This window comes from Oryctolagus cuniculus, chromosome 6 (assembly GCF_051225735.1).
Source record: "Oryctolagus cuniculus isolate XC-2025 breed Fujian yellow rabbit chromosome 6, ASM5122573v1, whole genome shotgun sequence".
Lineage (NCBI taxonomy): Eukaryota > Metazoa > Chordata > Mammalia > Lagomorpha > Leporidae > Oryctolagus > Oryctolagus cuniculus.
Window position 1 is genome coordinate 29,269,408 of NC_142872.1, and position 27,072 is coordinate 29,296,479.

General features: G+C 52.7%; 1 protein-coding gene across 6 annotated transcripts; it reads left to right on the top strand.

Annotated features, from left to right (window-relative positions):
• The first annotated feature begins 26 nt into the window (after positions 1 to 26).
• On the top strand, positions 27 to 26,573 carry SLC4A9 (solute carrier family 4 member 9). 6 transcript variants are annotated; one of them, XM_089334532.1, is made up of 22 exons: positions 27 to 160; positions 14,708 to 14,868; positions 15,140 to 15,253; positions 15,632 to 15,687; positions 15,834 to 15,991; positions 16,237 to 16,324; positions 16,603 to 16,757; positions 17,165 to 17,233; positions 17,405 to 17,579; positions 17,710 to 17,843; positions 18,007 to 18,269; positions 19,038 to 19,096; positions 19,318 to 19,506; positions 19,635 to 19,748; positions 20,840 to 21,001; positions 21,134 to 21,312; positions 21,932 to 22,004; positions 23,331 to 23,399; positions 23,652 to 23,825; positions 24,413 to 24,568; positions 24,876 to 24,976; positions 26,345 to 26,573. In XM_089334532.1, the coding sequence occupies exons 4-21, from the start codon at positions 15,676 to 15,678 to the stop codon at positions 24,927 to 24,929; spliced, it is 2,283 nt and encodes a 760-aa protein (XP_089190658.1). In that variant the 5' UTR covers positions 27 to 160; positions 14,708 to 14,868; positions 15,140 to 15,253; positions 15,632 to 15,675; the 3' UTR covers positions 24,930 to 24,976; positions 26,345 to 26,573.
• Positions 26,574 to 27,072: the final 499 nt, after the last annotated feature.

Sequence of the window (27,072 nt, forward strand, 5' to 3'; positions counted from 1 at the left end):
GCCCCCTCCCCCTCCCTCGCCGGGAAGCGCGCCCGGCTCGCGGCGCCCGACGCGCAGCCCCCGACCCTGCGGGCGCGGCGGAGGCAGGGAGCGAAGGAGGAGGAGGCGGCGGCGGCGCTCACATTTTTGGGGACCAGGCCAGGGCCGGCGCGGCCTGACTGTGAGTAGGGCTGTTGGCCGGCAGGTGGCGGGAATCAATACCTACCTTTCCCCAAAAGCCTGTCGCTCTGCAGCCTTGTGACTGCTGAGCTGAGCTCTTGTTCCGGGTCTGCTCCCTTGGGCGGTCCTTACTCTCTACCAGGGGTCTCTACACGTGTCACCTTCCGAGATTCAGAAGCCCATTTTTGGGTCTACTAACACAGCAGATAGTAAATAATTATCTGCTTCTCATTTAAACATTAGGTGCCTGAACGCCAGCAGGTTTCAAGCTGGGGCGAGCCACAAAGTTGCAGGTGCTTGGTGTCAATCCAGCAAAACCCAAGGAGGTGTGAAGATTCTCTCGGAGCTGGAGTGGCTTCCCCTCACCTGTTCCCTGGGTCACAGCAGCAGGCTCAGGAAAGCCAGCTTCAAACTTTTTCTCGCGGTTTCCCCATACTTCTGCATCCCCACCCCCACCCACTCCTTTGAAAGTTCCCCTGGGACCGGGGCCTGGCTAACCTAGACTGCTGTGTTCAACAGGTGCCAGGATTTTGATGTGTTTCTCTTCCAGCCCTTATATTTTTACAGGGGTTTTCTGGAGTCACTTGTCCTGACCCAAAGAAATGACTCTCTCAGTAGATATTTCAGCTCCCAGGGACATGCTGGGAGGGAGTTGTTTGACACAGGGCTGGGTTGGCATTCGGAGCTCTCAGCTTGTGCCAGATGGAGCCCTGGCCTGATTCAGCCCTGTGTAGGGATAAAAACAGGCCTGCTATTTATATGCAGTCGATCCCACTCTCCCTCCCCCACCCCCATCTTTACAGGGGTCACTCTGGCTCTGCCCTCTTCCCTTGCCCCAGCAACCCTCCACCGTCCTAGGATTCCCCGGTGCACTGGAATCACTACAGACTTGGCTTTTGCATCCTGCCCTTGCTGCTTCCTCAATGACCTTGGATAAGATATGGAATGTCACTGAGCCTCGGTTTCCACATTTCTCAAATGGGGACAATAGCAATGATGATAAACGTGTGGAGAGCTTTTGGAGGACTCCCCCCACCTGCTGTTCATAAAGGAGTCTGTGCATACTGCCAACTGTCATCGCTGATCATTCCACTGGGACCCCTCTTTCTCTCCCTTCTCCTAGACTCCTTGCCTACCCTAGGCCAGGCCTGAGGCTGCACGCTGTAGCTGGGTTGATTTCCGACAGAAGCTCGCCTGTCACCTAGTTGGCCCATAGCCCATCCTCTGGTGATCACTATGAGGCCTAGGACCTCAGTGGATGATCAGCACCCAGGCCACACCTTTGTTCTCCTTCAGCAGCCGTCTGACCTCCTGCTCCCCCCAAACAAAGCCGCCACAGGGTCAAGGCTGTCCCCAGGGAAGGGTGGACGGAAACACTTCCTGACACATGGCCAATTCACCCCCCCTTTCTCCCTCCACCCGCTGTTCACACCCTCCTCTCCTGTTCCAGCCTGCCTCTCCCTTCGCATGCATTTTCCTTCCGCCTTCTCACCCCCACATCAGCCTCAGTCTCAGCCCAGTTCATGGGGCAACTCCAAGCTTTCATCACACCTGGGAGCCTCACCCCAGTTAGGTTTGTGTTAACCAGGTTTTACAGGAAGGGCCTGGGGAAAAAAAAAAAAAAGACATAAGGCCTGAATTGGATTTGGGATAGTCACTTCCCCTCTTGGAACCTTGACCAAAAAAAGGAATCACAGTTCATGCTGGGGCAAACTCATGAACTCACGCATTCCACAAACATTCGCTGAACACTTTTCAAGCACAAGGGATGCAGCAGTGAGCAGAACACCCAAGCACACGCTGCCCTGGAGCTTGCTCTTGGTGGTCGGGGGCAACACACACACATTAAGGAAGTGAGTGAGGATCAAGTGGTACGTGCTGGATGACAGCTGAAGTGCAGTGTTGTGCTGTGACGTGAATGTCCCGGTGCCCGGGGTGGCGCGTCCCTCTCCACGCTTGTTTGAGCATAGCCTCCTCCCAGCAGATGACAGGGAAGATGCGGCCGAAATGAGAAGGAACCATGCTGGATGTCCATGCTGGGCAAACAGTGCAGAGACTGAGGTGGAAATACGCTTGGATCATTCAAGGGACACAAGAAGGCCAGGAAAGGAGGGCTATGAGATGGCATTGGAACAAAGACCCAGGACAGGGAAGAGAAGACAGGATCCGCCTGAGGAGATGCTGGATTTAATTCCCCATCATCGTGGGAATCCAGTGTGATGTCAGTGGGAAGGCACAGGGAGGCAGGATTCATCCACTTCCACCCCTCCTTCAACCCGTGTCTCCCCACCTGCTGTCTTGCTATCAAGACCAGAGGCATAGTGCTAAGAAAGCAGAGTTCCAATGGGCTTTCCTTCAGCCTCTATTGATCATGGACAAACTGAGACTTGGAGACTCACTGGCCTGGGCTCCCAGTGAGACAGAAGGGGGCAAATCCAGAGCACAAAACCTCTTTCTTGGTCTGCTGGGTTCCCAGGTCTCTGGAAAGGCAGTCTCCATTGGATGCTGAGTGCTCGGATTCATTATAGTCAGGCCACAGAGTCCTTGATCTGGGGAGAGCACTCACAAGCCAGTGGGGAGGACCTTGGAGAAAGGGGTGCTGGTAGGGACAAGAAAGCTGAGACAGCGCTGTGTGTAGCAGGTTAAGGTACCCCCTGTGACGCCGGCATCCCATATGAGCACTGGTTCCAGTTCTGACTGCTCCACTTCCAGTCCAGCTCCCTGTAATGTGCCTGGGAAAGCAGTGGAGGATGGCCCAAGTGCTTGGGCCCCTGTCATCCAGATGGGAGACCCAGATGGAATTTGCGATGTGGCCATCTGGGGAGTGAATCAGTGGATAGAAGACCTCTCTCCGTCCATGTCTCTGTAACACTGCCTATGTCTCTGTAATGATGCCTTTTTTAAAAAAGATTTTAATTTATTTGACAGATAGAGTTACAGACAGTGAGAGAGAGAGAGACAGAGAGAAAGGTCTTCCTTCCGTTAGTTCACTCCCCAAATGGCTGCCACGGCTGGCGCTGCACTGATCTGAAGCCAGGAGCCAGGTGCTTCCTTCAGGTCTCCCATGCGGGTGCAGAAGCCCAAGCACTTGGGCCATCTTCCACTGCCTTCCCAAGCCACAGCAGAGAGCTGGACCGGAAGAGGAGCAACCAGGACTAGAACCGGCGCCCATGTGGGATGCCAGCGCCGCAGGCGGAGAATTAACCTAGTGCACCACAGTGCCAGCCCCAACAATGCCTTTCAAACAAATAAATAAATCTTGGGGGGAAAAAAGGTAGGGAGAAATGGAGATTTAGAGAGGAATCAATCTTAGTTCCTTGCCCAGGATGACTGAAGCATCTACACTAGTATATTGGCTCCCCAAAACTGGCTGTGCATCAGAATTACCTGGAAATTTATTAATAAAAAGACCTGGGGCTGACACTGTGGCATAGGTTAAGCTGCCATCAGCAGTGCTGGCATCCCATATAGGTGCTGTTTTGAGCTCTGGCTGCTCCACTTCCAATCAAGCTCCCTGCTAATGTGCCTGGGAAAGCAGCAGGGGATGCCCTAAGTACTTGGGCCCCTGCACCCAAAAGAAATTCATGGCTTCTGGCTTTGGCCAGCCCTGGCCATTGAGGCCATCTGGGGAGTGAACAAGCAGATGGAAAGATTCCCTCTCTCTCACTCTCTATCCTTCTCTCTATATATTTTTGACTTTCAAATAAATAAATAAAAAGGCCCTAGTCCTCCTAAACAAAAATCTAGAGTGGGGCCAGCATTGTTGTATAGTGGGTTAAGCTGCTGCTTGAGAAGCAGGTCTCTCATATTGGTGCCAGTTCATATTCCTGCTGCTCCACCTCCAGCCCAGCTTCCTGCTAATGCATCTGGGAAAGCAGTGGAGGGTGGACCAAGTGCTTGGGCCCCTGTACTCACATAGGAGATCTGGCTCCTGGCTCCTGGCTTCAGCCTGGCCTGACTGTGGCCATTTCAGCCATCTGGGAAGTAAACCAGCAGATGGGAAATTCTCTCTCTCTCTTTCTCTCTCTCTCTCTCAAATAAATAAATAAATAAATAAATAAATAAATAAATAAATAAATCTTTCCAAGTAGTTATACTTTAGGCAGGTCATTCTGCCCTCAGCCAGGTTTACAAGCAGTGCTCAACATAATTAGTCAGGATAACATGTCAGCCATCTGAACCGAATCTGCACCTCTGAGGCTGAGGCAGAGGCAGAGGCACTTTAAGTGATGACAGCTCCCCTGTGCTCAGCACTTCACATGCATTATCTCACTTGATCCTCACAGCAACCCTCAGAGTAGACACTGTCCTGATCATCATCCGCATTTTAGAGACTGAAGCTAAAGGAGGTAAGTAACAGCTCAGGTTCACCCAGTCAGCGAATATCTCACCTCTCTTTGAAGCCCTCTCTTTTACCTGGGTTTCAGCTCAAAACTCCCTGAGCAAACGAATGAGACAGCAACAGACAGTACCATGGGCTTTACTGAGGTTCTGTCTCTCATCTGTCCTGGGGTGCTGGTGATGATTTCTGCCTCACGAGGCTGGAAGAAGGATTAAGTACAGGCTGGTGGGCAGCTACTGAAATGGGTTCACTCTCGGAAGTCAGATAGTTATGGGTGTGAATGTTGGTTCTGTTAATTTTTGGCTCTCTACCTTTAAACATGTTATTCCGTTGCTCTGACTTACAGCTGAAGTGCTGAATAATAGTTCCAGGGTACCAATCTCTTTGTGATTAGTTGAGAATAATCAACGTTTGATGAGCATAAGTAGGAACATAAAATGACTGAACAGGTGTTAAACTGTAAATCTAAAGACATGGGTTGAGTCCTTTTATGAGCAGATCTTGCGGTGAAATATTATTCGCATTGAATTGCAAATTCACAGGAGCAGCTTCAGTTCTGTTAGGGCTTCTCTGGAAAATGGGGATAATCATAGTAGCTATTATCATAGGGCTCATTGGAGATTAAGTCAGATCATGTGTATATAGCAGATTATAGTACCTGGCACATAGTAGGTGCTTACTTAGTGTCACCTGATACATGAACAAATGCTTGCTTGCTTTTTTTTTTCCAAGTAGAAATTTGAATAAAATGTTGCTTTAAGGTGGGCAAGCTGTCCTCAGATCCCCTGTTGGGAGATAGTCCCCAAGTCTACCCAGAATTCAGAAATCTCAACCCAAGAAAACAATCCGGGCATGGAGCTCAGAGAATCACATGTCCCTTAAGCAAGAGAATTCACTTGCTGCTTTCTTCGACTTGGACAGGAAATGAGTCAGAAGCAGCCTCAGAGCTGTGCTGGGTTGGGGACAGGGCTATAGGAGAGAGCATCAGTTGACCACGAGCCCAGGATTACCCAGACTCGAAAGATCAGGCTGAGGGGTCATTGCTTCTTGCACCAGGCTGGCTTTTTTCACCCCATCTTATGCAGTTGATAAGGCAATTTTGGGGGTACAACTGGGCTGGAACACAGGCCTGCTGTTTGGAGTCCCTTTGCCCCTCCTTATGCTGGTTGGGGACACTTGCAGGTGGTGTGCTCTGTGCGCACACCTGAGGATGGGTGGGCTCTCATGCCTGAATGGGACCAGATTCCGAATGGGAATGGAAAAGGTAGGGAAAGGCTTTAGGGGAGAGAATCCCTGTAATTCCTGGGAGATGTTGGAGAAGGGACATGCATGACATGCTGGATCCAAGCCAGCGTTCTCCACTTCTGGGCCCGTTCCTGTGGCTCTGAGCGGTTGAAATCTCCAGGTCCAGGACTCGGCCTCTAGCACAGATGGCTCTTTGCCTGCAGGGAGGGAGCAAGTGACTCCTGCATCACACAGCCCACCTCCCTCTTCAAGCTTCAGATTCCTCATGGGAGAAAACGAGGCACTGACACAACTGTTCCGTATTCGGGTGCTGGCCAGTGATCTCCACCATGAATGGTCTGCCGTCAGGCTATTCTCAAAAGCCTTGCTGAAACAATTCCATGACAGTGGACCGTGCCGATCACAGGCGGCGTGATAACCTTTCTGTTTGTGCCTCAGCGGCTTCATCTGTACGTGGGGTGAACATCAGTCTATCTAAGGGGGCTCTTATTACAAGTGAAGGAGACTGCATCTCCGAAGTGTTTAGCAAAATGAAAAATTCAATGTGAATGTCAGTACTCTTGCTATCTTCTCCAGTGCTTAATCTTGAAATGTGATCACGTAACACTCTGTAACAGGAATGTGTAAGTTTGATTCTTTTAGAAATGTGGTCATAGAGTTGCAATTTAACGTTTCCCATTTGCTCTTTTTTTCTGAGGGTTGCTCTAAGTTAACCCAGTGGTTTGCAAGGAAGAGATGTTGCCCTCTAGGGGACACTCTAGGCAACTGCGGGAGAGGTTTGGGATGTCACAGACTGGGGGGTCATCCTCAGGCATTTGGGAGAAAAGGAGGTCAGGTTCATACCGCTAAGAATTCCCCCAAACTCCACACTGCTTTTGAGTGTCATGCCAGCCAGGCTCTTTTACTGGTGAAAATTCGATTATGATTACTTGAGCTGAGAACCATCTCTAATTTACACAAAAAAATAGTTTTTGCATGGATTTTTTCAGGAATAAAATTAGATTTTGGGGCCAGCATTGTGGTACAGCAGGTTAAGCCTCTGGCTGTGATACCAGCATCCCACATGAGTGCCAGTTAGAGTCCCAGCTGCTTTGCTTCGGTTCCAGCTCCCTCCAAAAGCACCTGGAAAAACAGTGGAAGAGGGGCCAAGTGCTTAGGTCCCCGCCACCCACATGGGAGACCCACTGTGTTGTCTGCACCCAGCAGAGCAGGGGCAACAAAGCTCAGGCTGAGACATTACTCTGAACACTCCTCCCCACCCCAACGCTTTTTAAAATACTTTTAGTTTCTAATTACAATTTTTTTAAAAAAAATTTATTTATTTGAAAGGCAGAGTTACAGAGAGGCCTTCCATCCACTGGTTCACTCCCCAAATGGACACAATGATCAGAGATGCACCAATATGAAGGCAGAAGCTGAGAGCTTCTTCCAGGACCCAAGGACTTGGGCCATCTTCTCCTGCTTTCCTAGGCCATAGCAGAGAGCTGGATGGGAAGTGGAGCAACCGGGACTTGAACCAGCACCCATATGGGATGCCCGCACTGTTGGCAGCAGCTTTACCTGCTATGCCACAGCGCCGGCTCTAAGACTTTTAGTTTCATTTAGCTTTCTTTTCTCTCTTCTCCTTTCTTTGTTTCCTTCTTCTTTTTTTTTTTTTTTTTTTTTTTGAAGAAGGGAGATGGTTTCCCTTTTTTTTATTTTTATTTTTATTTTTTGACAGGCAGAGTGGACAGTGAGAGAGAGAGACAGAGAGAAAGGTCTTCCTTTGCCGTTGGTTCAGCGCCGGCGCACCGCGCTGATCTGATGGCAGGAGCCAGGTGCTTTTCCTGGTCTTCCATGGGGTGCAGGGCCCAAGCACCTGGGCCATCCTCCACTGCACTCCCTGGCCATAGCAGAGAGCTGGCCTGGAAGAGGGGCAACCGGGACAGAATCCGGCGCCCCGACCGGGACTAGAACCCGGTGTGCCGGTGCCGCTAGGTGGAGGATTAGCCTAGTGAGCCGCGGCGCCGGCCTCTTTGTTTCCTTCTTAAAGATTGATTTATTTGAAAGAGCAACAGAGAGATCTTCCATTCGCTTATTCACTCCTCAAATGGCTGCAAAAGTCAGGCCAGGACAAAATCAAGAGCCAGGAACTCTTTCTGGGTCTCCTTTGTGGGAGGCAGGATTCCAAGCATTCGAGCCATCTTCTGCCATTTCCTGGAAACATTAGCAGGGAGTTGGATCAGAATCAGAGCAGTCGGGGCTCAACCAGCAGTCCAGTTTGGGATGCAGGGCATCACAAGTTGTGGCTTAACCTGCTGCACCACAATCCCCTCGTGAATTAGCTTTCTCACCATGTGCTTGTGTCTTCAACGCTTTCACTTGATTTTCTACTCCTTGATATTGGCATTCCTTTATATATATATATATATATATATATATATATAGATTGTTTGAAAGGCAGCTTTAGAGATGTGTGCATGTGCACGCATGTGCGCACACACACACATACACACACACAGATCTTCCATCTGCTGGTTCACTCCCCGAATGCCTCCAACAGCCAGGGCTGAGCCAGGCTGAAGCCAGGAGCCTGGAACTCCATCCAAGTCTCCCACATGGATGTAAAGGGCTCAAGCACTTGGTCCATCTGCCACTGCATTAGCAGGTGCATTAGCAGGGAGCTGGATTGGAATCAGAGAAGTTGGGACTTCATACTGTGCTCTGATATGGGATGCCAGCATTGTGGGAGGCAGCTTATCCCATGGTTCCACAGTGCAGCTCTCCAAGCAAAGCATTTTTGGTCGTGGATACATTTAGCACACATGAAAACACACAGGCCCCTACTGATAGGATTTTTTGTTTTAGAGGATCTCATAAGAGCTTTAGCTGCCAAACCTTTCCAGGTCTGCCCAGGCACACACCATACACAGAGTCCAGTGCTTTCCTTCTTGTAAAAAGGTAAAGAATTCTCTAACTAGGGAGCCTGGCTCTGTTTGAGGCTGTATTGTTGTGTTAGACACTGGACCATTTTGAGAGCTTCCAGATGTTGTCCTGAGACCGAGCCCTTTTGGGGTCCCTATTCCCCAGTGGTGTTTTGGGCAAGACACCTCTCTGGGCCTCAGTCTGTCATTCAGGAGTGGAAAGGATCCGGGTGGTTCTGTGGCGCAGCGGGTTAAAGCCCCAGCCTGTAATGCCGACATCCCACATGGGCGCCAGTTTGAGTCCCTGCTGCTCCTCTTCCCTGCTAATGTGCCTGGGAAAGTAGTAGAAGATGGCTCAAGTTCTTGGGCCCCTGCACCCACGTGGGAAACCCAGAAGAAGCTCAGATCAGCACAGCTCAGTTGTTGTGGCCATTTGGGAGTGAACTAGTGGATAGTAGACCTCTCTCTCTCTCTCTGTCTCTCCCTTTCTCTCTGTCTCTCCCTTTCTTTAACTCTTTCAAACAAATAAAATAAATCTTAAAAATAAAAAAAAAAGAAGTGAAAAAGGATCCGTAGCACAGGGCTACTGTGAAGAGTCGCTGAGATAACCCTCGAAGGGTCTAAGGCAGTGCTCAGAACAAAGCAGGGGCTTGGCCGGCAGCCGGGGCTCACCTGGGTCCACCCGGGATTGTCAGCCAATTGCACCTGTCAGCCTCCCTCACAGGGAGCCCCTGCAGGCTGGGGAGCACCCTGAACCTCAGCTCCTCCCTCACAAGCTTGCTGCCAGGCAAACTGCCTCGAGGGTATGAGCCTCGGGTGTTTGCTAGGAAAGTGGGGCTAATGAAATCCGCCTCAAATTTTGAACAAAATTATGAACTGGCTATTTTTAGGTAAGGACACTATGAAAGATATTTTATGTTATTTTTACTCTGATGGACATTTTTCTAACAGGCATTTTAAAGGTATTTAAAATAACTTAAAAACATGCTTTTTTTTTAAAATAGCTTAAATTTATTGACTTCTCACTGCAATTTAGGTATTACTCTGAGCACTTTACAAAAGTTGTTTGTAATTCTCATGACAGTTATCTGAGGAAGGTAAGTGATGTCACCCCACTTATAAATGAGAAAACTGGGGCCGGCACTGTGACACAGCTGGTAAAGCCGCCACCTGCAGTGCCAGCATCCCGAATGGGCTCTGGTTCAAGTCCCAGCTGCTCCACTTCCGATCCAGCTCTCTGCTGTTGCCTAGGAAAGCAGTAAATGTCCCAGGTCCTTGGGCCCCTGCACCCACGTGGGAGACCCGGAAAAAGCTCCTGGCTCCTGGCTTTGGATCAGCACAGCTCGGGCCGTTGAGACCATCTAGGGAGTGAACCAGGGAATAGAAGACCTCTGTCTCTGCCTCTGCCTCTTTGTAACTCTGCTTTTCAAATAAATCATAAAAAAAAAGAAAAGAAAAGAAAACTAAGGCTTAATGAGATTGAACAATTTCCCCAGCCTGTTATCTATACATATAATAAATTTGGATGTGTGAATCTGAGTAATGTCTGTCATTTAGTTAACTTTAAAAAAAAAAAAGATTTATTTATTCGAGAGGCAAAGTTACAGAGAGAGGGAAAGACAGAGAGAAAAGTCTTCCATCTTCTGGAAAAGTCTTCCATCCTCTGGTTCACTCCCCAAATGGCCACAATGGCCAAAGCTGAGCTCATTCGAAGTCAGGAGCCAGGAACTTCTTTCAGATTTCCCACATGGGTGCAGGAGCCCAAGGGACCATCTTCCTCTGCTTTCCCAGGCCATAGCAGAGAGCTGGATCAGAAGAGGAGCAGCTGGGACACTAACCGGTGCCCAAATGGGGTGAGGGAGCAGCAGAGAGAGGCCTAGCCTACTATGCCAAAGTGTCAGGACCCCATTTAGTTAACCTTTTATTTTATTTATTTACTTATTATTTGAAATGAAGAGTTACAGAGAGGCAGAGAGAGAGGTGTTCTATCCACTGGTACACTCCTCCAGATGGCCGCAAGGGCGGAAGCTGCGCTGATCCGAAGCCAGGAGCCAGGAGCTTCTTCCGGGTTTCCCACGTGGGTGCAGGGGCCCAAGGACTTAAGTCATCCTCCACTGGTTTCCCAGGCCAGCTGGATGGGAAGTGGAGCAGCCGGGACTCAAACAGGAGCCCATTCGGGATGCCGGCACTACAGGCGGAGGATTAGCCTACTGCGCCAAGGCGGCGGCCGTCCCCCCCCCCCCCCTTTTGAAGGCCTCTTGGGTGCAGTAGCTCCTCCTCTTCCCGCTCCGGGAGGGAGCAGCCTCCTTTCTCCTGTGTGGGTTACTAAACGCATTGTTTCATGGGATGAAGCTTAGGAAGAGAGTGCTGCTGCTTGTTCCCTTTTGCTTATGAGAAAACTCAGCTTTGGCAAAGGATAATTCTTCTGCCCTTGGCTGGAGAGTAACCCAAGCCAGGCCTGACCCGCGGCCGGCCGGTTCCCAGCCACGCTGCACAAAGGTGTGCTTGGAACCTGGGGCATCGTCCACCCCAACCGGCTGGGGCAGGGAGCGGGGAAAGGCCTTGCAGCAGCACACGCAGTAATCCCGTGGCCAAACCGGGCTGAGACCCGGGCGTTGCGCCCACCTGCCGCGTCTTTCTGGGCCCTGACTGACAGACCACTGTGCCGCTGGCACCGGCATGCCCAGCTCAGGGAAGGTGGAGCCGCAGAGAGGCCAGGCGCAGACCCCTGCTCCTCGGCAGGTCGGGCTGGGGGAGGGAGCACAGGTGAGGGAGCACAGGTGAGGGCGCGGGGGGTGGGGGATCGAGTGGGGGGAGGGGCTACCCGTGCTGAGCCCCTCAGGCTGTGTGAGTCACTTTTCCTAAGATCAGAGCGCATTCTTGTCGGCAATGGTCACGAGGGGTTCCCCGGCCCTTTCATGCCCTGGACCGGTTTCTGTTTCTCCTGGGACGGAAACAACGCCTCCCTCAGACTCAGCGCCCTCCCCAAAGGGTGACAAGGTGACTCACTTCTCCAACTCCGACCCTGGGCCGGACCCGGTGGGGAGGGCCAGTCTGGGACCCATTTCTTAGGGGTGGTCGTGGGGGTTGACCCACATTCAGATGAGTCTGATTGGCCCTCCCTTCCCTATCCTGCTGCCCTTCCACACGCACCCCGCCCCTCCCTGCATCTCGGGACCAGTCCGCGGTGCGCCAGGGCAAGGGGAAGGACCAAGGAAGAACCCCTTCTGTCCCTGTCGCCATCTCGGTGCCAGGGTCTAAGGGAGCGGCTCCAGCGATCCGGTCGTGGAGGGCAGCGCCCTCGTGTGGCCCCCACGAGAAGCGCGGCTCCTTTCCCAGATGCTTTCTTTGTATGCGCTCATCGAACAAGTATTTATTGAGTGAGAGACACTGCGTGCCAGGCGCAGCTCCAGGCCAAGGCAGATAAGATACCTGAGCAGGACATCCCAGTGCCAGTGTGTGAAGGGCCAGGCAATAAATGACAAACAAATAAAACGAACCAGTTGCTAGTAGTGATAACTGCTAGAAAGACAAACAGAAATGTGCTGGAGGGAAACAGACGGAAAAGGCAGGGCTCCTTGAGTAGGTGACTTCTGACATCAGACGTGGTGACAGGGTTCCGGTCCTGGGAGAAAACGGGGAGCAGCTTTCTTTGCAGAGAGAGTGGCTACTGCAAAGACCATTGGCCAGCACAGCCTTTGCCCTGTGCGGCTGGAAAGGATTGAGCAGGGGGGAAAGGTTTGGGATAGTTCAGAGAGGTGTTCGGGCCAGGCGTGGCGCTGAGTTTGATTTTTCTTCCAGGTCAAATGAGCATATAGTGAGTTTTGAACAAAGTAACGTGGCTCAATTGTCTTTTTTTTTTTTTTTTTTTTTTTTAGTTTTCTTTTTATTTGGAAGGCTGAGTGATGGGGAGAGAGAAGAGAAATCTTCCATTCATTTCCCAGATGCCTGTAACAGTCAGGGCTGGGCCAAGCCAAAGCCAGAAGCCAGAAGCCAGAAGCCAGGAACTCAATCCAGGTCTCCTAGTTGGGTGGCAGGGACCCAAGCACTTGAGTCATGACCTCATTACTTGAGTCATTCCAGGAAGCTGGAATCAGAAATGGAGGCAGACCTCAAACCCAGCCTCTCTAATAAAGGGTGCAAGCGTCCCGAGTGGAGACCTGACCACCGTGCTGAAGGCCCACCCCTCAATTGCCTTTTTGAAGGACCTGTAAGGCTGCCATGTGGGGGCTGGACTTGAAGCAAGGGAGTAAGAGTGAAGGCAGGGAGGTTCCTGCAGATAACTGGGGGGTTGTGGAAGCCATTCAGGGGAGCTGTGCTGGTGGCCTTGAGGACGGCAGATCCGGTTGGATTCTGGGTTTATGTTAAAGGTAGAGCCAACAGAACTGGAACTTGCTAAGGGACCACATTCTCCTTTGCTCGTTTAGTTCCAGAAAGTCCTGCACACACACACACACACACACACACACACACACACTGCTTCTTCCACCCTCACTGGGGGTTCAGTTAGAAGGCAGACCCCTGGCCAGTGCCGTGGCTCACTAGGCTAATCCTCCACCTGCAGCGCGGGTACTCCAGGTTCTATTCCTGGTTGGGGCGCCGGTTCTGTCCCGGTTGCTCCTCTTCCAGTCCAGCTCTCTGCTGTGGCCCGGGAGGGCAGTGGAGGATGGCCCAAGTGCTTGGGCCCTGCACCTGCATGGGAGACCAGGAGGAAGCACCTGGCTCCTGGCTTTGGATCGGCACAGTGTGCAGGCCACAGCGCACTGGCTGTAGCGGCCATTTGAGGGGTGAACCAATGGAGGGAAGACCCTTCTCTCTGTCTCTCTCACTAACTCTGCCTGTCAAAAAAAAAAAAAAAAAAAAAAAAAAAAAAGTAGACCCCAGGAACTAGCCAAATTGGGGAGGTTTCTGAGTGTTGTGGTACCAAGGAATCAAAGACTCTGGCATGGTGCTCTTCATAAACTACCTCTGTTTCTATCATTATCCCATTCAAAGGGCAGGGTCTCTACCTGCTGTCTCCCTTACCCAGCCTGGCTTCCGCAGACGCGGTTGTTTAGTATATTAGGTCTTTGTCCACATGCCTGTGTCTGTGGTCCCGCATGTGCTGGTGACACCCAAAACACTGTTGGTGTTGGGTGTTTGTATTTGATACAGGCCGGGGGCAGTGATAATGTGGAGGGGTTGGGTGTCAGACCTGAGACACAAGGTAGCCATCTATTCCTCTTTATTTACATAAAACACAGCAAGGTCAGACCTGATCCTACAGGAAATGGGCACATACTTTGGCCCCAGGCTGGGCATTTCTGGAGCTCCTGGGAAAGGCCAGGCTAGCCTTGCAAACACTCTCAGGCAGGCCGCAGTTTGGGGGAGCAAGGAGGGGAGAGGTGACCCGGTAGGCTCTGGAGCCAGCAGGTCTCGCTCTGTTTGTGTTGTGCTGTGATGGGGGGGGGGTGCATGATAAATACAGCCAGCCAGAGGGCCCCCAGAGCTGTGCCGCTCCCAGCATGAAGCTGCCAGGTCAGGAGGAGCTGGAAGCCGCCTGTGCTTGTGAAAATGTGCCTGTGGGACAGCTGGACAGCGGCCCCAGCTCTGGCCCCTGCCCTGATGACCCCTCAGACACAGGCAGCAGGGAACTGGGGCCTCCCGAGGACCCTCCACTCTTCCTCCAGCTGAATGAGCTGCTGGGCTGGCCCCAGACACTGGAGTGGAGGGAGATGGGCAGGTGAGTGACCCTGGGCTGGTACTAGAGCATCTTCTCCCCCAAGCTGGGGCTTCCTCCCTGACCACAGCTCCTCCTGGGGGGGCTCCTTCCCACCCAAAATCAGGATCTTCCTCTCGGTGTTCCCTTGCTTCAGGGCCTCGCCTTCCATGGTGCTCAGTATCCTCTATGGCCTGGTTTTGAGTTCCCCAAGACCAAGATGAGGGGCAACCGCCTGGGGAGTGGGAGACCTGCACTACAGGGCCCAGGACTTCCACTGCTTAGCTTTCCCTGGCTCCCCTGGGTCCCCCTCCTCTTGGATGTGGGAAAGATAGCCCTGCAAACGCTGCCCCCCCACAGGTGGGTGCTGTTTGAGGAGAAGCTGGAGGTGGATGCAGGCCGCTGGAGCGCCCCCCACGTGCCCACCCTGGCGCTGCCGAGCCTCCAGAAGCTCCGAAGCCTGCTGGCCGAGGGCCTTGTCCTGCTGGACTGTCCAGCTCAGAACCTCCTGGAGCTTGTGGGTAAGCTGGGAGCCTTTGCAGAGAGGGCCTGGGTCGCTGTGCCATTGCCCCCAGAGTCTGGGAATCTTCTGGAGTCTGCTACACCCCGCCCAGCTGAGGGGCTGTCCACCCTTGTCACAGGCTAGAAGTGGAAAAGCCGAGGGGAAGTTGCCTGGCCCCCGAGTGCCCTGCGCTCCCAGAAGGGAAAGGGGCCTGGGCAGAGAGGGGAAGAGGAGGGTGTGGGAGCAGGGGACTCTCAGGAAGGAGTTCAAGTTCCACGTCTGTTCTCCAGAGCAGGTGACCAGGGTGGAGTCGCTGAGCCCGGAGCTGAGGGGGCAGCTGCAGGCTTTGCTGCTACAGAGACCCCAGCATCATACCCAGACCACAGGCTCCAGGCCCTGCTGGGGTGAGGCCCCTCCCTGGGTGGGGAGGGGGTCCCAGATCTTCTCTGCACCTTCCAGGGCCAAGAGTGGTCTAGCCTTGGCTCCGACCTCTCCACATGGGACTCATGGGCCAGGGAAGCTGGTGGGTAATGTTGGAGGTCAGGGAAAGGAGAGAGCAGGACAGAATCATAACCTAGGCACGGTGCCAGGAATCTCATTTAGTCTTCAAAACCACCCTGGAAGGCTGTAGCACAATTATTCCCATTTTAGTGATGAGAAAACTGAGGCTCAGAGATGTGCTCCAGTTTTCACAGTCTGTCAGGGGCAAAGCTGGCCAGGGAGCCCGGTGGATCTACCCCCAAAGCCTGTGCTAGTGATCACTGCCTAATCCTGCTTCCTAGGACCTGCCCAGTCAAGGAAGGCTGCTCACAACAAGGAAGCCCCCATGCAGCAACAGGTTAGTGGCCCTGTCTTGGGCAGGGCTGGGAGAGGGTTAGGAACATAGGATCGGACCCCTTGTCAGTTGAGATCCGGCCAACTTCCCCTCTCCAAATAACCTCTCCTGTGTACTCTGTGTCTCCTTGAACTCCACCCCCATCCCAGTGTCAGAGCCCCCTGAGACAGAAGCTGCCTCCGGGGGCCGAGGCAGGGGCTGTCCTGGCAGGAGAGCTGGGCTTCTTGGCACAGCCACTGGCAGCCTTCGTGCGACTCCGGGATCCCGTGTGGCTGGGGCCCCTCACTGAGGTGCCCCTCCCTAGCAGGTGAGGCTGAGTGGGAGTTGGGGGACGTGGAGCCCCAAAGAAGAGCCTCTGTTGGAAAGGGGATTGGAGGTCTCCGGGTCCAGCTCTGAGGATGCGTGGGGTCTGCAGGAGCAGGGGCGGTGCTGCTGGGTGGGTGTGCACGTGCCTGTGTACCTGCGGGCTGGGAGGACACAGATCAGGAAGGGTAGGGCTGCCCCATGGGGAAGCAGCCTCTGACCCTGCCTGTGGCCCGCTCCCCTGCTCAGGTTTTTCTGTCTCCTCCTGGGTCCTCCCATGCTGGGAAAAGGCTACCACGAGCTGGGTCGGGCGGCAGCTGTCCTCCTCAGTGACCCGGTGAGTACGGCAGGCATGCCTGCATGTGCGTGGACTCTGCAGCAAGGCAGTGTGGCTGCCTTGTGTCCATAGCACGGGGACTGCAATTTCCTTAGCCAGTGCAGTCCTGCTGCTGATCCACTGCTGTCACACTCAACAGATACAATTGACTGAGTGAGTGAATGCATGGATGCGTGCATGCAGGCAAGGCTTGTCTGCTTATGTGTCTTGTGTGTATTCGGTTTTGTGTCACACACTGTGAAAATGCATGTACCACCCATTCATGCCCCTAAACCCAGCACTTCCAGTGGTCAGTTCGTCGGGCCAGCAACCTTCATGACCTCCTCACAGCCCTGGATGCCTTCCTGGAGGAGGTTACTGTGCTGCCCCCTGGCAGGTGGGACCCGACAGCCCGGATTCCCCCTCCCAGGTGTCTGCCCTCTCGGCACAAAAGGTATGTAGGGGCTACCACCCTCTGTTACAGACCCTTCCCCACAGCCTCTGGCTCAGTGCCACTGTTGAGGAGGGCTGGGGTCCTAGGAAAGATAGGGATCTAGCTTTGGATTAGAAGTCAGGCAGGCATAATTCTAAGTTCGGCGCATCCACTCTCACCATGAGATCTGAACAAATGGCTTCACTCTACTGTGGGAGCTTGGCTTTCCTCCCCCCGGGCACTATATGACCTTGATGCCACACGTCCGAGGTCAGAGCCAGGCCTCCCCCAACACTGAGGGGCAGGGCGCCAGGAGCTCTGAGCGGGGTCGCCGAGGGGTTGGAGATCCTTTGCCAACTTAGGGGTCTCCTTCTCCTCAGGCCACCCTTGCACCTGCAGAAGGTCAAGGGCCTCTCTGTCCCACATAGGACGCAGGCAGAGGACAGGCACCGAAATGGGCCACTTGCACCAAGCCCAGAGTTGCAGCGGACGGGCAGGTGAGGTGAGCTGGCTGGGATCATGGGCTGGGGTCCTGCTGGCTGCGTGTGGTTTTGGTGGGGTGGGGTGGGGGTGGGGAGAAGCCAGAGGGTGACCAAGGTTGCTCACTGTGGGAGGGGATGTGGGGGTAGGTGTGGGAACTGGGATCACTGACGACCCTTGGGTGGGAGGCTCTTTGGGGGCCTTGTCCAGGACGTGCGCCGGAAAGCCTCGTGGTACCCCAGCGATTTCTCGGATGCCCTGCACCCCCAGTGTGTCTCAGCTGTGCTCTACATTTACCTGGCTACCGTCACTAATGCCATCACTTTTGGGGGTCTCCTGGGAGATGCCACGGATGGTGCCCAGGTGGGTTGTGGAGGGAGGGGGCAGGTATAAGCTTTGTTGGAGTGCCCTTGGATGTTGAAGAGACTCCTGGAAGCTGGGACTCCCATGCTGGGCCTCCGGGGTCCTGTGCTGAGTCCCTGTTGGCTTCCAGGGAGTGCTGGAGAGTCTCCTGGGCACAGCGGTGGCTGGAGCTGCCTTCTGCCTCATGGCAGGCCAGCCTCTCACCGTCCTCAGCAGCACCGGGCCAGTGCTCGTCTTTGAGCGCCTGCTCTTTGCCTTCTGCAGGTAGGAGAACCCCGCCACCTCGCCAGGGCCGCACTAGCCATATTCTCAGTCTGGCCCTGGCTGGGACAAGAGGAGAGGTTGTCTGGCTTCTGGGTCCCCTAACTTGGGTTAGGTGGGGGCACAGACAGCCCTGCCGAGCCCTGCTTGTCTCTCACCCCCACAGAGATTACAGCCTGGACTACCTGCCCTTTCGCCTGTGGGTGGGCATCTGGGTGGCCGTCTTTTGCCTGGCGCTGGTAGCCACAGAGGCCAGCGTGCTGGTGCGTTACTTCACCCGCTTCACTGAGGAAGGTTTCTGTGCCCTCATCAGCCTCATCTTCATCTACGATGCTGTGGGCAAAATGCTGAACTTGGCCCATGCCTATCCCATCCAAAGGCCTGGGTCCCTTGCCTATGGCTGCCTCTGTCAATTCCCAGGCCCAGGAGGTAGGTGAAGGAAACTACTCACCCAGTAAGCAGCAGTACTCTTGCCTGCTCTGGTTCTGAATCAATTGAGAAATAAGAAAGAAAATAACAATAAAAAATGTCATGTTTACTTCTAACAACACAGAAAGAAGAACACTTCTAGAATCATGCCTAGAGGTGAATGGGCTTCTAAATATTAAGCCAAAATTAGATAGATTTGTACACTCTGTCATGGCAACACTGGACAGGAATGTCTTGCCACAGAGGAGCAGAGCTAAATGCATGCACTAGGCAGGCAGCTTACTCCCAAGAGAGGGGAGAGGAGAGGGCAGGATTGGCCATGCCCGGCTTCATCTCCCAAACCCCCCAATTAAATAAATCAGTCCCTGTCCCCTAGGAGAGTGACTGACCCGGTGGACAGACACTTGGGATGTTATACTCAAGTGGACGGCCACAATGGGACTGGGGAGGAAGCATCCTCTAATGCAGACTCTGCTGGGCCTGAGCACTCAGCTAGCGCTTGCTCAGCATCTGCTGCGGCCAGGTCCTGTGCTCAGGGGAACAGACAGGCAGAGAGTTTGAGGGGATGAGGGCAGGAGGTGATATCAAGAAGAGAGCACACACTGGACAGCAGTGGAGGTGGCAGACAGATGAATTAGAATGTGGAATGCTCTGGCTCAGCTAGACCCCTCCGATTAGAATCCCGTGGGACCTGAGAAGGTCCCCAGGGGAACACACACACACACACACACACACACACACACACACACATTCTTCTCTGCTTTCCAGGAAATGAATCGCAGTGGACAAGGCCAAGGCCACAAAGCAGAGATGACCTCTTAAGCGTGGTGAGGGCCTGGGGAAAAAAGCCTGGGGGCAAAAGCAGTCAGTGGTTCCTGGTCTCCCCACCCCATAGGTGAGGGAAACTCTCAGGGGTCACTGAGCTGGGGACCTCCCACCTGGGGCCTCTGATGTCCCTGCTGGTCCCCCTTCCCTTAAGCGGGGTCCAGGAGAGCAGAACTTATACTTCACTGCCCGTAACCCCAACCCTGACCACCCCTCCACACAGGACCTAGGCCTGGTCAATGCATCCCTGCTGCCTCCACACGAGTGTGTCCAGCAGGGCGGCTATCCACGTGGCCCTGGCTGTCATACAGTCCCCGACATCGCCTTCTTCTCCCTTCTCCTCTTCCTTACCTCCTTCCTCTTTGCCATTGCCCTCAAGCATATGAAGACCAGCCGCTTCTTCCCCTCTGTGGTGAGTGTCCCTTTTTTTCTGGGGGAGAAGCCTCGTGCTTGGGCTTGAATCCTGGTTGAAAATGGGAAAGGGTGTGGGAGGCAGGGAAGGCAGGCCTGACCCTGACTGGATGTCCCCTGCGTGACCAGGTACGCAAGGTGCTCAGCGACTTTTCCTCCATCCTGGCCATCCTGCTGGGCTGTGGACTTGATGCCCTCCTGGGCTTGGCTATGCCAAAGCTCATGGTGCCCAGAGAGTTCAAGGTAAGGAGGTGGTGTGTGTGTGTGGGGAGGAACAGGGCTGCAGAGCAGTGAGGAAAACAGGGCCAGCAGACCCTGGAGGAGGAAGATGCATAAATCCCACACACCCACTCCTCTAAGCTTCTTTACTCATTTATAAAATAGAAGTAAAATAATAATGGCCTCAGAGTCATGGTGAGGATCGTTTGAGACAGACACAGAGACATAAGTGAGTACAGAACACTGCATCACTACTATCATATAGAGGGTGGGGTTGAGAGGGTGGCTCTGGTCAGCCAGCCCTGGATCTGAGTTCCAGTTCTGCCACCTCCTAGAATGCATCTTTCTGAGCCTCAGTTTCTCCATCTATGAAATGGAAGGAAGGAGTCACAGTCATTCTTCCACCACAGGTTCTTTTGAGTTTTACAGGAGAGCATAGTGCGGTACTCCTCAATAAATATTATCTATTGCTCTGAGTCCTCCCATTTCACTACTCCCCACTCTCTTCTCTGTACCCCTCTTTGTCTGCTCTGATTCCAAAAAGCTGGAGCTCTCTCCCCAGGCCATGACTGTGCAAGACAAGGCCTAGCTGAATCCTAGAGTGTCCATTTGGAGACCTCCAACTTTCACCAAGACAGGAGAGCAGGGGGGCTCCAACTGGGGCAGCCTTGGGGGCTCAGAACCTGAAGCAGCAACTGGAGCTCCCTCCCCCACACAGACGCCTATAATCAGAGCAGACGCAGACACACCCAGCCCTGCCCCTGCCCCAGATCAAGGCAAGTCTGAGCCTGGGTTGCCCCACCCTGAATGGGGGGGCATCTAGGGAGGAGGGCCTTGTATATCAAGACATGTGGCCCTCATCCACCTCCTCCTCTTCCAGAGAGAGACCCCAACACCCAGGCTAGTCTCCTTCCTCTGCCTCCTTTGAAGGCACCAAGATGCTTTGAGCTAACTATGCACATGCACGTGTGTGCACACACAAGCACAAACACTGTGCCCACCTAGCATCCAGGGTCTTGAGCCAGGGGGTGCAATGAGGTGTGGAATTTGGGGTGTACACATGAGGTATTCTTGGGTGACCCTCTCCAACCTGGCCACGGAATTTCTTCCTCCAGCCCACACTCCCCGGCCGTGGCTGGCTGGTGCCACCTTTTGGAGCCAACCCCTGGTGGCTGAGTGTGGCAGCTGCCCTGCCTGCGCTGTTGCTGTCAATCCTCATCTTCATGGACCAGCAGATCACAGCAGTCATCCTCAACCGTGTGGAATACAGACTGCGGGTAAGGCCTATTGGCCCAGACCAAGGGGAAGAAGCTCCCTGGCAGGTTCTGGGCTCCCCCTCACCCACCCCAGAGGACAGAGGACCCAGACCGGGCTAGCCTCATCCTCATTATTCCTGTCACTTCCTGCAGAAGGGAGCTGGCTTCCACTTGGACCTCTTCTGTGTGGCGCTGCTGATGCTGCTCACTTCAGTGCTCGGGCTGCCATGGTATGTCTCAGCCACTGTCCTCTCCCTGGCCCACATGGACAGTCTTCGGAGGGAGAGCCGAGCTTGTGCCCCTGGGGAGCCCCACAGCTTCCTGGGCATCAGGTGAGGCTGCAGTGAGAGGTGGGCAGCAAGGTAGGGTGGTGGGGTACATGGCAGAGTTCTTGGTGCAGCTCATTGAGCTGTAGGCACCCCATGAGCTCTGTGGCAGGTAAGTGGGTGGGTTCTGGGCTCCGAGGTGAGATCTAATGTGTCCTCTCCTCCTGCAGCCATGGGGACTGGGAGGGACTCAAGATACAAGGGTGGAGGCAGTCAGGGCTGAAGCGGAGGGTGAGGTACTACCTAATAATCCCCATTCAATGTAGAATCACATCATTGATGTTACAAAGGAATCCATTACACAACAGCTTTGTAACTGTTGGAAACACGATCTGTCTAAAGTATAAGAAATCAGCTTTGCAAGTGGTGATATGTAAGTCTTCATGGCGGTGTAACATTATTGATTTTCCACATGGACTTGAACTGCGGGAGGCCTGGGACTCTCACATTGAATGCTCTGCACCTTCCCCTTTACCAGTGTTTCACACCAAGACAAGGTCCTTTCCCCGCCTATCAGGGGATCCCTCTACTTTCCTCTGGCTGCAGGGTCCGAGTGGTGCTGTCTCCAGCCTGGGGGCCCTAGAGCCTCACCCAGCTTCCAGGAAACCCCTCTTTCTCCTCACAGGGAGCAGAGGCTGACAGGCCTGGCGGTGTTCACCCTCACAGGAGTCTCCATCTTCCTGGCACCTGTGCTCAAGGTACCCCTCTTCCAGGCTGGGGTTAGGGACCATGAAGTTAAAATGATAGATACAGCAAGAATTGACACACTCTGAACATTTACTGTGTGCCAGGCACTGTGTTAGGGTTTCTTCCATACATGGTCTCATGGAATCCTCAAATTAACCCAGAGAGGCATTTGAGGATCCTGAAGTGAAAGAGGTAAAGTAACTTGTAAGAGCCAGCTTCTGAGATCTACCTGTGAACCCAGATTCTTTCTACCCAGCAGAGCAGGGTGTGGACGTGCCACCACCATCCCCTGGGGTCTAAGCACTGTCCAAGTAAGAGACTGAGAGTGTGATCATCACACTCCAGCAACCCTTGACTAGTCCTTCACTGGAACTCTACAGTGTGCACAAGACTGTGAGCAGTGAGGGGGCAGGGAAGTACTGCAAAGGAATGTGGCACCAAGCCCCTACCAGAAACACAATCAGAAAGTAAGTAGTAAGTATTAGCATAAAGATTCAACAAGCCACGACAGCAATGCAGTCAAGAGTGTGGAGAATGGCAGACAAGAATCGCCGGCAGATGGCAAGAAGTTAGGGGAGGGAAAGGTCACGGAACCTGGGTAAGAGTGGAAGAGTAGGAGCCAGATAGACTGGATCAGCCACTTACAGACTGGGCGGCTCTCAGTCAGCACATGTTTACCGAGCATAAGCCATAAGCCACGCAGCATTCCAGGCACTGGGGAACGTAGTGGTGATCAAAAGACATCAGGCCTTCATCTCTGTAGTCTGGTGAAAAGAAGCAGACTGTTTGCAAATTTAAATCAAGGATAACTTCAGATAGTAAGTTCTGTAAGATGTGAAAGGGCATTGGCGATGAAGAGTGCCAGGGGTCAGCACTCCCACCTTTCTGGAGTGTCACGGGATGAGGCGTGCGTGTTTAGAGGGAAGTGGCCGTGTGGAGGTGTGGAGAAGGGCATTTTAGGTGAGGAGAATGGCAAAGGCCATGCAAGGGGCAGCAACAGATGTGGACTTGTTTGCTGAGGGAAGGAACAGGAGCTCCTAGCGTACTAGCAGCATAAAGATCAGAGGGAAGGTAACAAGATTGAAGAGGTAGGCCAGGTAATGGGCAGGTTACTTAGTCTCTTTGAAATTCTATCTCTGAATCTGTAAAATGGAGCAGTAATAGAATCAACCTCATTCGATAGATATGTAGATTCAGTGAGATCAGGTATGCAACGTGGGAAAGGAAAGGCAAGGCCTGGTCAGGCTCAGATGCCGGCTGTTAGACGGCTGCGGTTGGAGCCTAAGGTGGGGCCTCTGGGTGGTAAACTCCTATGGCAGCTTTCACTTTTCTTCCAGTTCATCCCAATGCCTGTGCTCTACGGCATCTTCCTGTACATGGGGGTGGCAGCACTCAGCAGCATCCAGGTGAGCCCACTGAAATCACCCAGCACCCCAACTCCTCTTCATTGCCGCTGGCCAGCACCTCCTGCCTACACTTGCCAATTCCTCTGCCGTCCATGTTCCCTGCTTCCGTGCAGAGACTCTGCCCCACATTCTGGTTGGGAAAGAGACTTTAGGGCCTTCTGTTCCTCCCTGCATCCCCATCCTGGGCTGGGGAGCTGGCAGTGACACCCTCCAGGCTACCTGAGTTCCTCATTCCTCTTCCTCTTTTCCCAGTTCATGAAGAGAGTGCAGCTAATGCTGATGCCAGCAAAACACCAACCAGACCTGCTGCTCCTGCGGCATGTGCCTCTGAGCAGGGTCCACCTCTTCACAGCCATTCAGCTGGCCTGCCTGGGTCTGCTTTGGATAATCAAGTCTACCCCTGCGGCCATCATCTTCCCCCTCATGGTGACTTGGGGCAGGCTGTCCTGGGGGTTCCTGAAAGTTTCTGAGTCTGGGAAGTGGCCAGGGAGAATCTCCCCCTCTCACTTGTCCTGGCTCTGCCTGGTTGGAAATCCTAAGATGACGAAAGATGGCTGATGGATACCCACAGAAGGGCTCCTCCTAGGATCGATGATTTACCTCCTTTCCCAACTTGTTTGGGCTGATGAACCATAAGTAGGAGTATAAAACCCAGAAGAAAATTGAATCCCGGGAGAAAGGCAGTTCTGACACTCGTGCTACTCAGGGAGCAGACGATGCAGGTGGCGTCTGTCTGTGTTCTTACTCACTGAGGAAGTTAAGAGCCATCGGCTTTGCAGCAGGACCAGTCTGGTTCTCACGTGCCAGCTGTGTGACCTCTGGGAAGGTACTAGCCACCCACGGCTTCAGTGTCCTCCTCTGTGCAATGGGAATGTTCCGTCTACCTCATAGGAATGTGTTAGCCTTCCGTGAGATGACCCATAATGCCTAGCATGTCAGACGTGCTCGACAGATGTTCCTGTTGTGTTCCTGCTGTAGTTGCTGATGGCTCTGTGTTGTTGCTATTCCTGCAGTTGCTGGGCCTGGTGGGGGTCCGAAAGGCACTGGAGTGGGTCTTCTCACCCCAGGAACTCCTCTGGCTGGATGAGCTGATGCCAGAGGAGGAGAGGAATGTCCCTGAGAAGGGGCTGGAGCCGGGGCATTCCTTCAGCGGAAGTGACAGCGAAGATGTGAGTTCCCAGCTAGGCCCTCTTGGGAGGAACAGGGTGGGGGTAGGGAGAGCCCTCTTGTCCAGAAGCTGTCCCTCAAGTCTGTTATCTCCGTGAAACCTGAAGATCTGATCAGCACGAGTCCCCTTAGCTTTGTACTGACACAGGCAGAGTAGAGGGTGAGGGCAATCTTTCTTCCTCAAACCTGATTTTTGTTTTGTCTTGCTGGGGCTTTACAGCCTATCACTGGGTCCCTTCCTCAATGCATGTCTTTTTTTCTGTATTTGTCTATCTATTCCTGACCCAGCCTGGAATCTCTTTTCCACAGTCAGAACTGATGTACCAGCCAAAGGCTCCAGAAATCAACATCTCCGTGAATTAGCTGGAAAAAGAATCTGGGAGCGAAGACCCCAGGAAACTCAGCATGAGGTGAGGGTATGAAGGAAGTGCACCTGTTGTTGAGGAGGGGGAAGTGCAGGGTTAGGCCTTGGAAACCTCCAGTGTACCGAGCAGCCCTGTTTTCTTTTTATACTCTGTCCCTGGAGAACTCCGGCATTGGGGAATGGGTAGGTCTCAACAGGTAAGAGTACCCGGGCTTGGCTCCCTGCAGCTCTGAAGTCTGGCCGGTAGAGGGAGCTCAAGTGAATAGGGAGGATAAAACTTGGCGCTCCTTTCCCTTGCCCGGAAGGCTCCTCCCCTTTGCTGCTGAGAACCACATGAGCCAAATGCAAGGATTCCCTATTCTCTTGCCCTCTCTGCCATTCCTTCATTTTATTCATCCAGATAACATTTTCTGAGATATAGCAAACATGCATATCATGGAGTATCTGGGTGCTAGAGATAACAGTGGTGAGCAAAACAATCATAGTACCTAACCTCAGAAGCTTAAATCCCAGTAGGAGAGTTAGACCAGTAAGAGGGCTACTAGCAGAGACAGATAAGGGAAGCCACAGGCTGTAGAAACAGACTCCTTGAACCTCTCCTCAGAGTAGTAGAGATGAGGTGATGTGTGTTGGGGAAAGTTTCTAAGTGCATCAAAACTGCAGGTGTGAAGAAGGAATAGAAAGTAGCCAGGACAAAATGGAAAGGAATTGTAGGCAGAGACTGCAGCATGTACAAAAACCTGGACTGTTTGCCCTTGATGAGCAGACCTTTCTTCTGGGCCACAGAACACCTTCCTCTTCATGCCTTTCCAAGCCCAAGCGCCCCCACCACCTGCAGCAGAGAATTTGAGAGGCTAGAAGAAGAAAAGGCAGCCCACTGGCTGGCTCAGCACCAGATCTCACAGCTCTCCATAGCCCCCAACACTTCTGCCCTGATCGCTTCCCACCTGTGTCCCTTGCTCTGGCCTCACCAGGTCTTCCCTCCGTTCACAGGAATCTTCAGAAAGTCAGGACGCTGCCAGCTGCTCAGTGAGCTGGGGACCTGGAACAGGGGGGCGGGACTAACGGGCAGCTGCCCAAGACCTTGGTGCTTCCGGAGCCAGGGTGGAGACTGACAGGGAGCAAGCAAGTCTGCTGGGGGCTGAGCCGAGGGACTGACCAGGCCCTTGCACTCTTCCCCCATTGAAGAGTCTGGAGCCCTTCCCATTTGAACTTCCTGCCCTCACAGATTGTCTTTTACAGGATCTGGGGGTCATCAGGGAGCTCTTTCCAGAACAAGTATTCTTCTATTTTAAACAGTTTTTTATGTATAGAAAAATAATCTTTCGGGGTCAGAGCTGTGGCTTGGTGAAGATGTCATCTGTGACCCATAAGGGCACTGGTTGAAGTCTCGGCTGTTCCACTTCCTATCCAGCTCTCTGCTATGACCTGGAAAAGCCCAAGTCTTGGGCTCCTGCACCTGCATGGGAGACCTGGAGAAAGCTTCTGGATCCTGGCTTTGGATTGGCCCAGCTCTAGCCATTGCGACCATTTGGGGAGTGAACCAGTGGATGGAAGACCTCCCTCTCTCTCTCTCTCTTTCTCTCTGCCTCTCTATAACTCTGACTTTCAAATAAATAAATAAATCTTTTTTTTTAAAAAAAGTGAGTGAGGTTATTGGAAAACATTAAAACAATATAGAAATGTACAATTTTGAAATGAAAACCATCACAGAAATAACTAGTGTTCACATTTAGTAAATATTATTCAGATTTATTTCTATGGAAAAATCAGTATTTTAATTAAAATTATTTTGAATTAAAATTATACTATAGAGTTCTACAACATACTTGTCATTTAATATGCCTTGAACATTTTCTCCATGTCAGTACACATGTGTCTATCTCATTCTTGTCATCAACAGAGAATGAATAATTTTAGAAATTCAAAAGATACCATATACATATAAAAGAATATACAATGTATCTCTGTAAGTGCAAGAAGTTCTCCAGACTAAATACTCAGGAGTAGAATTAAAGAATAACAATAAATAGCTGCATATGCAACACTCACGTTAAGACACAGGATATTTCTTGTACCTTAGAAGCCCCTCTGTATGTCCTTCCTAGATTGAATCCCTTATTCTGGGTAAACATTACCCTA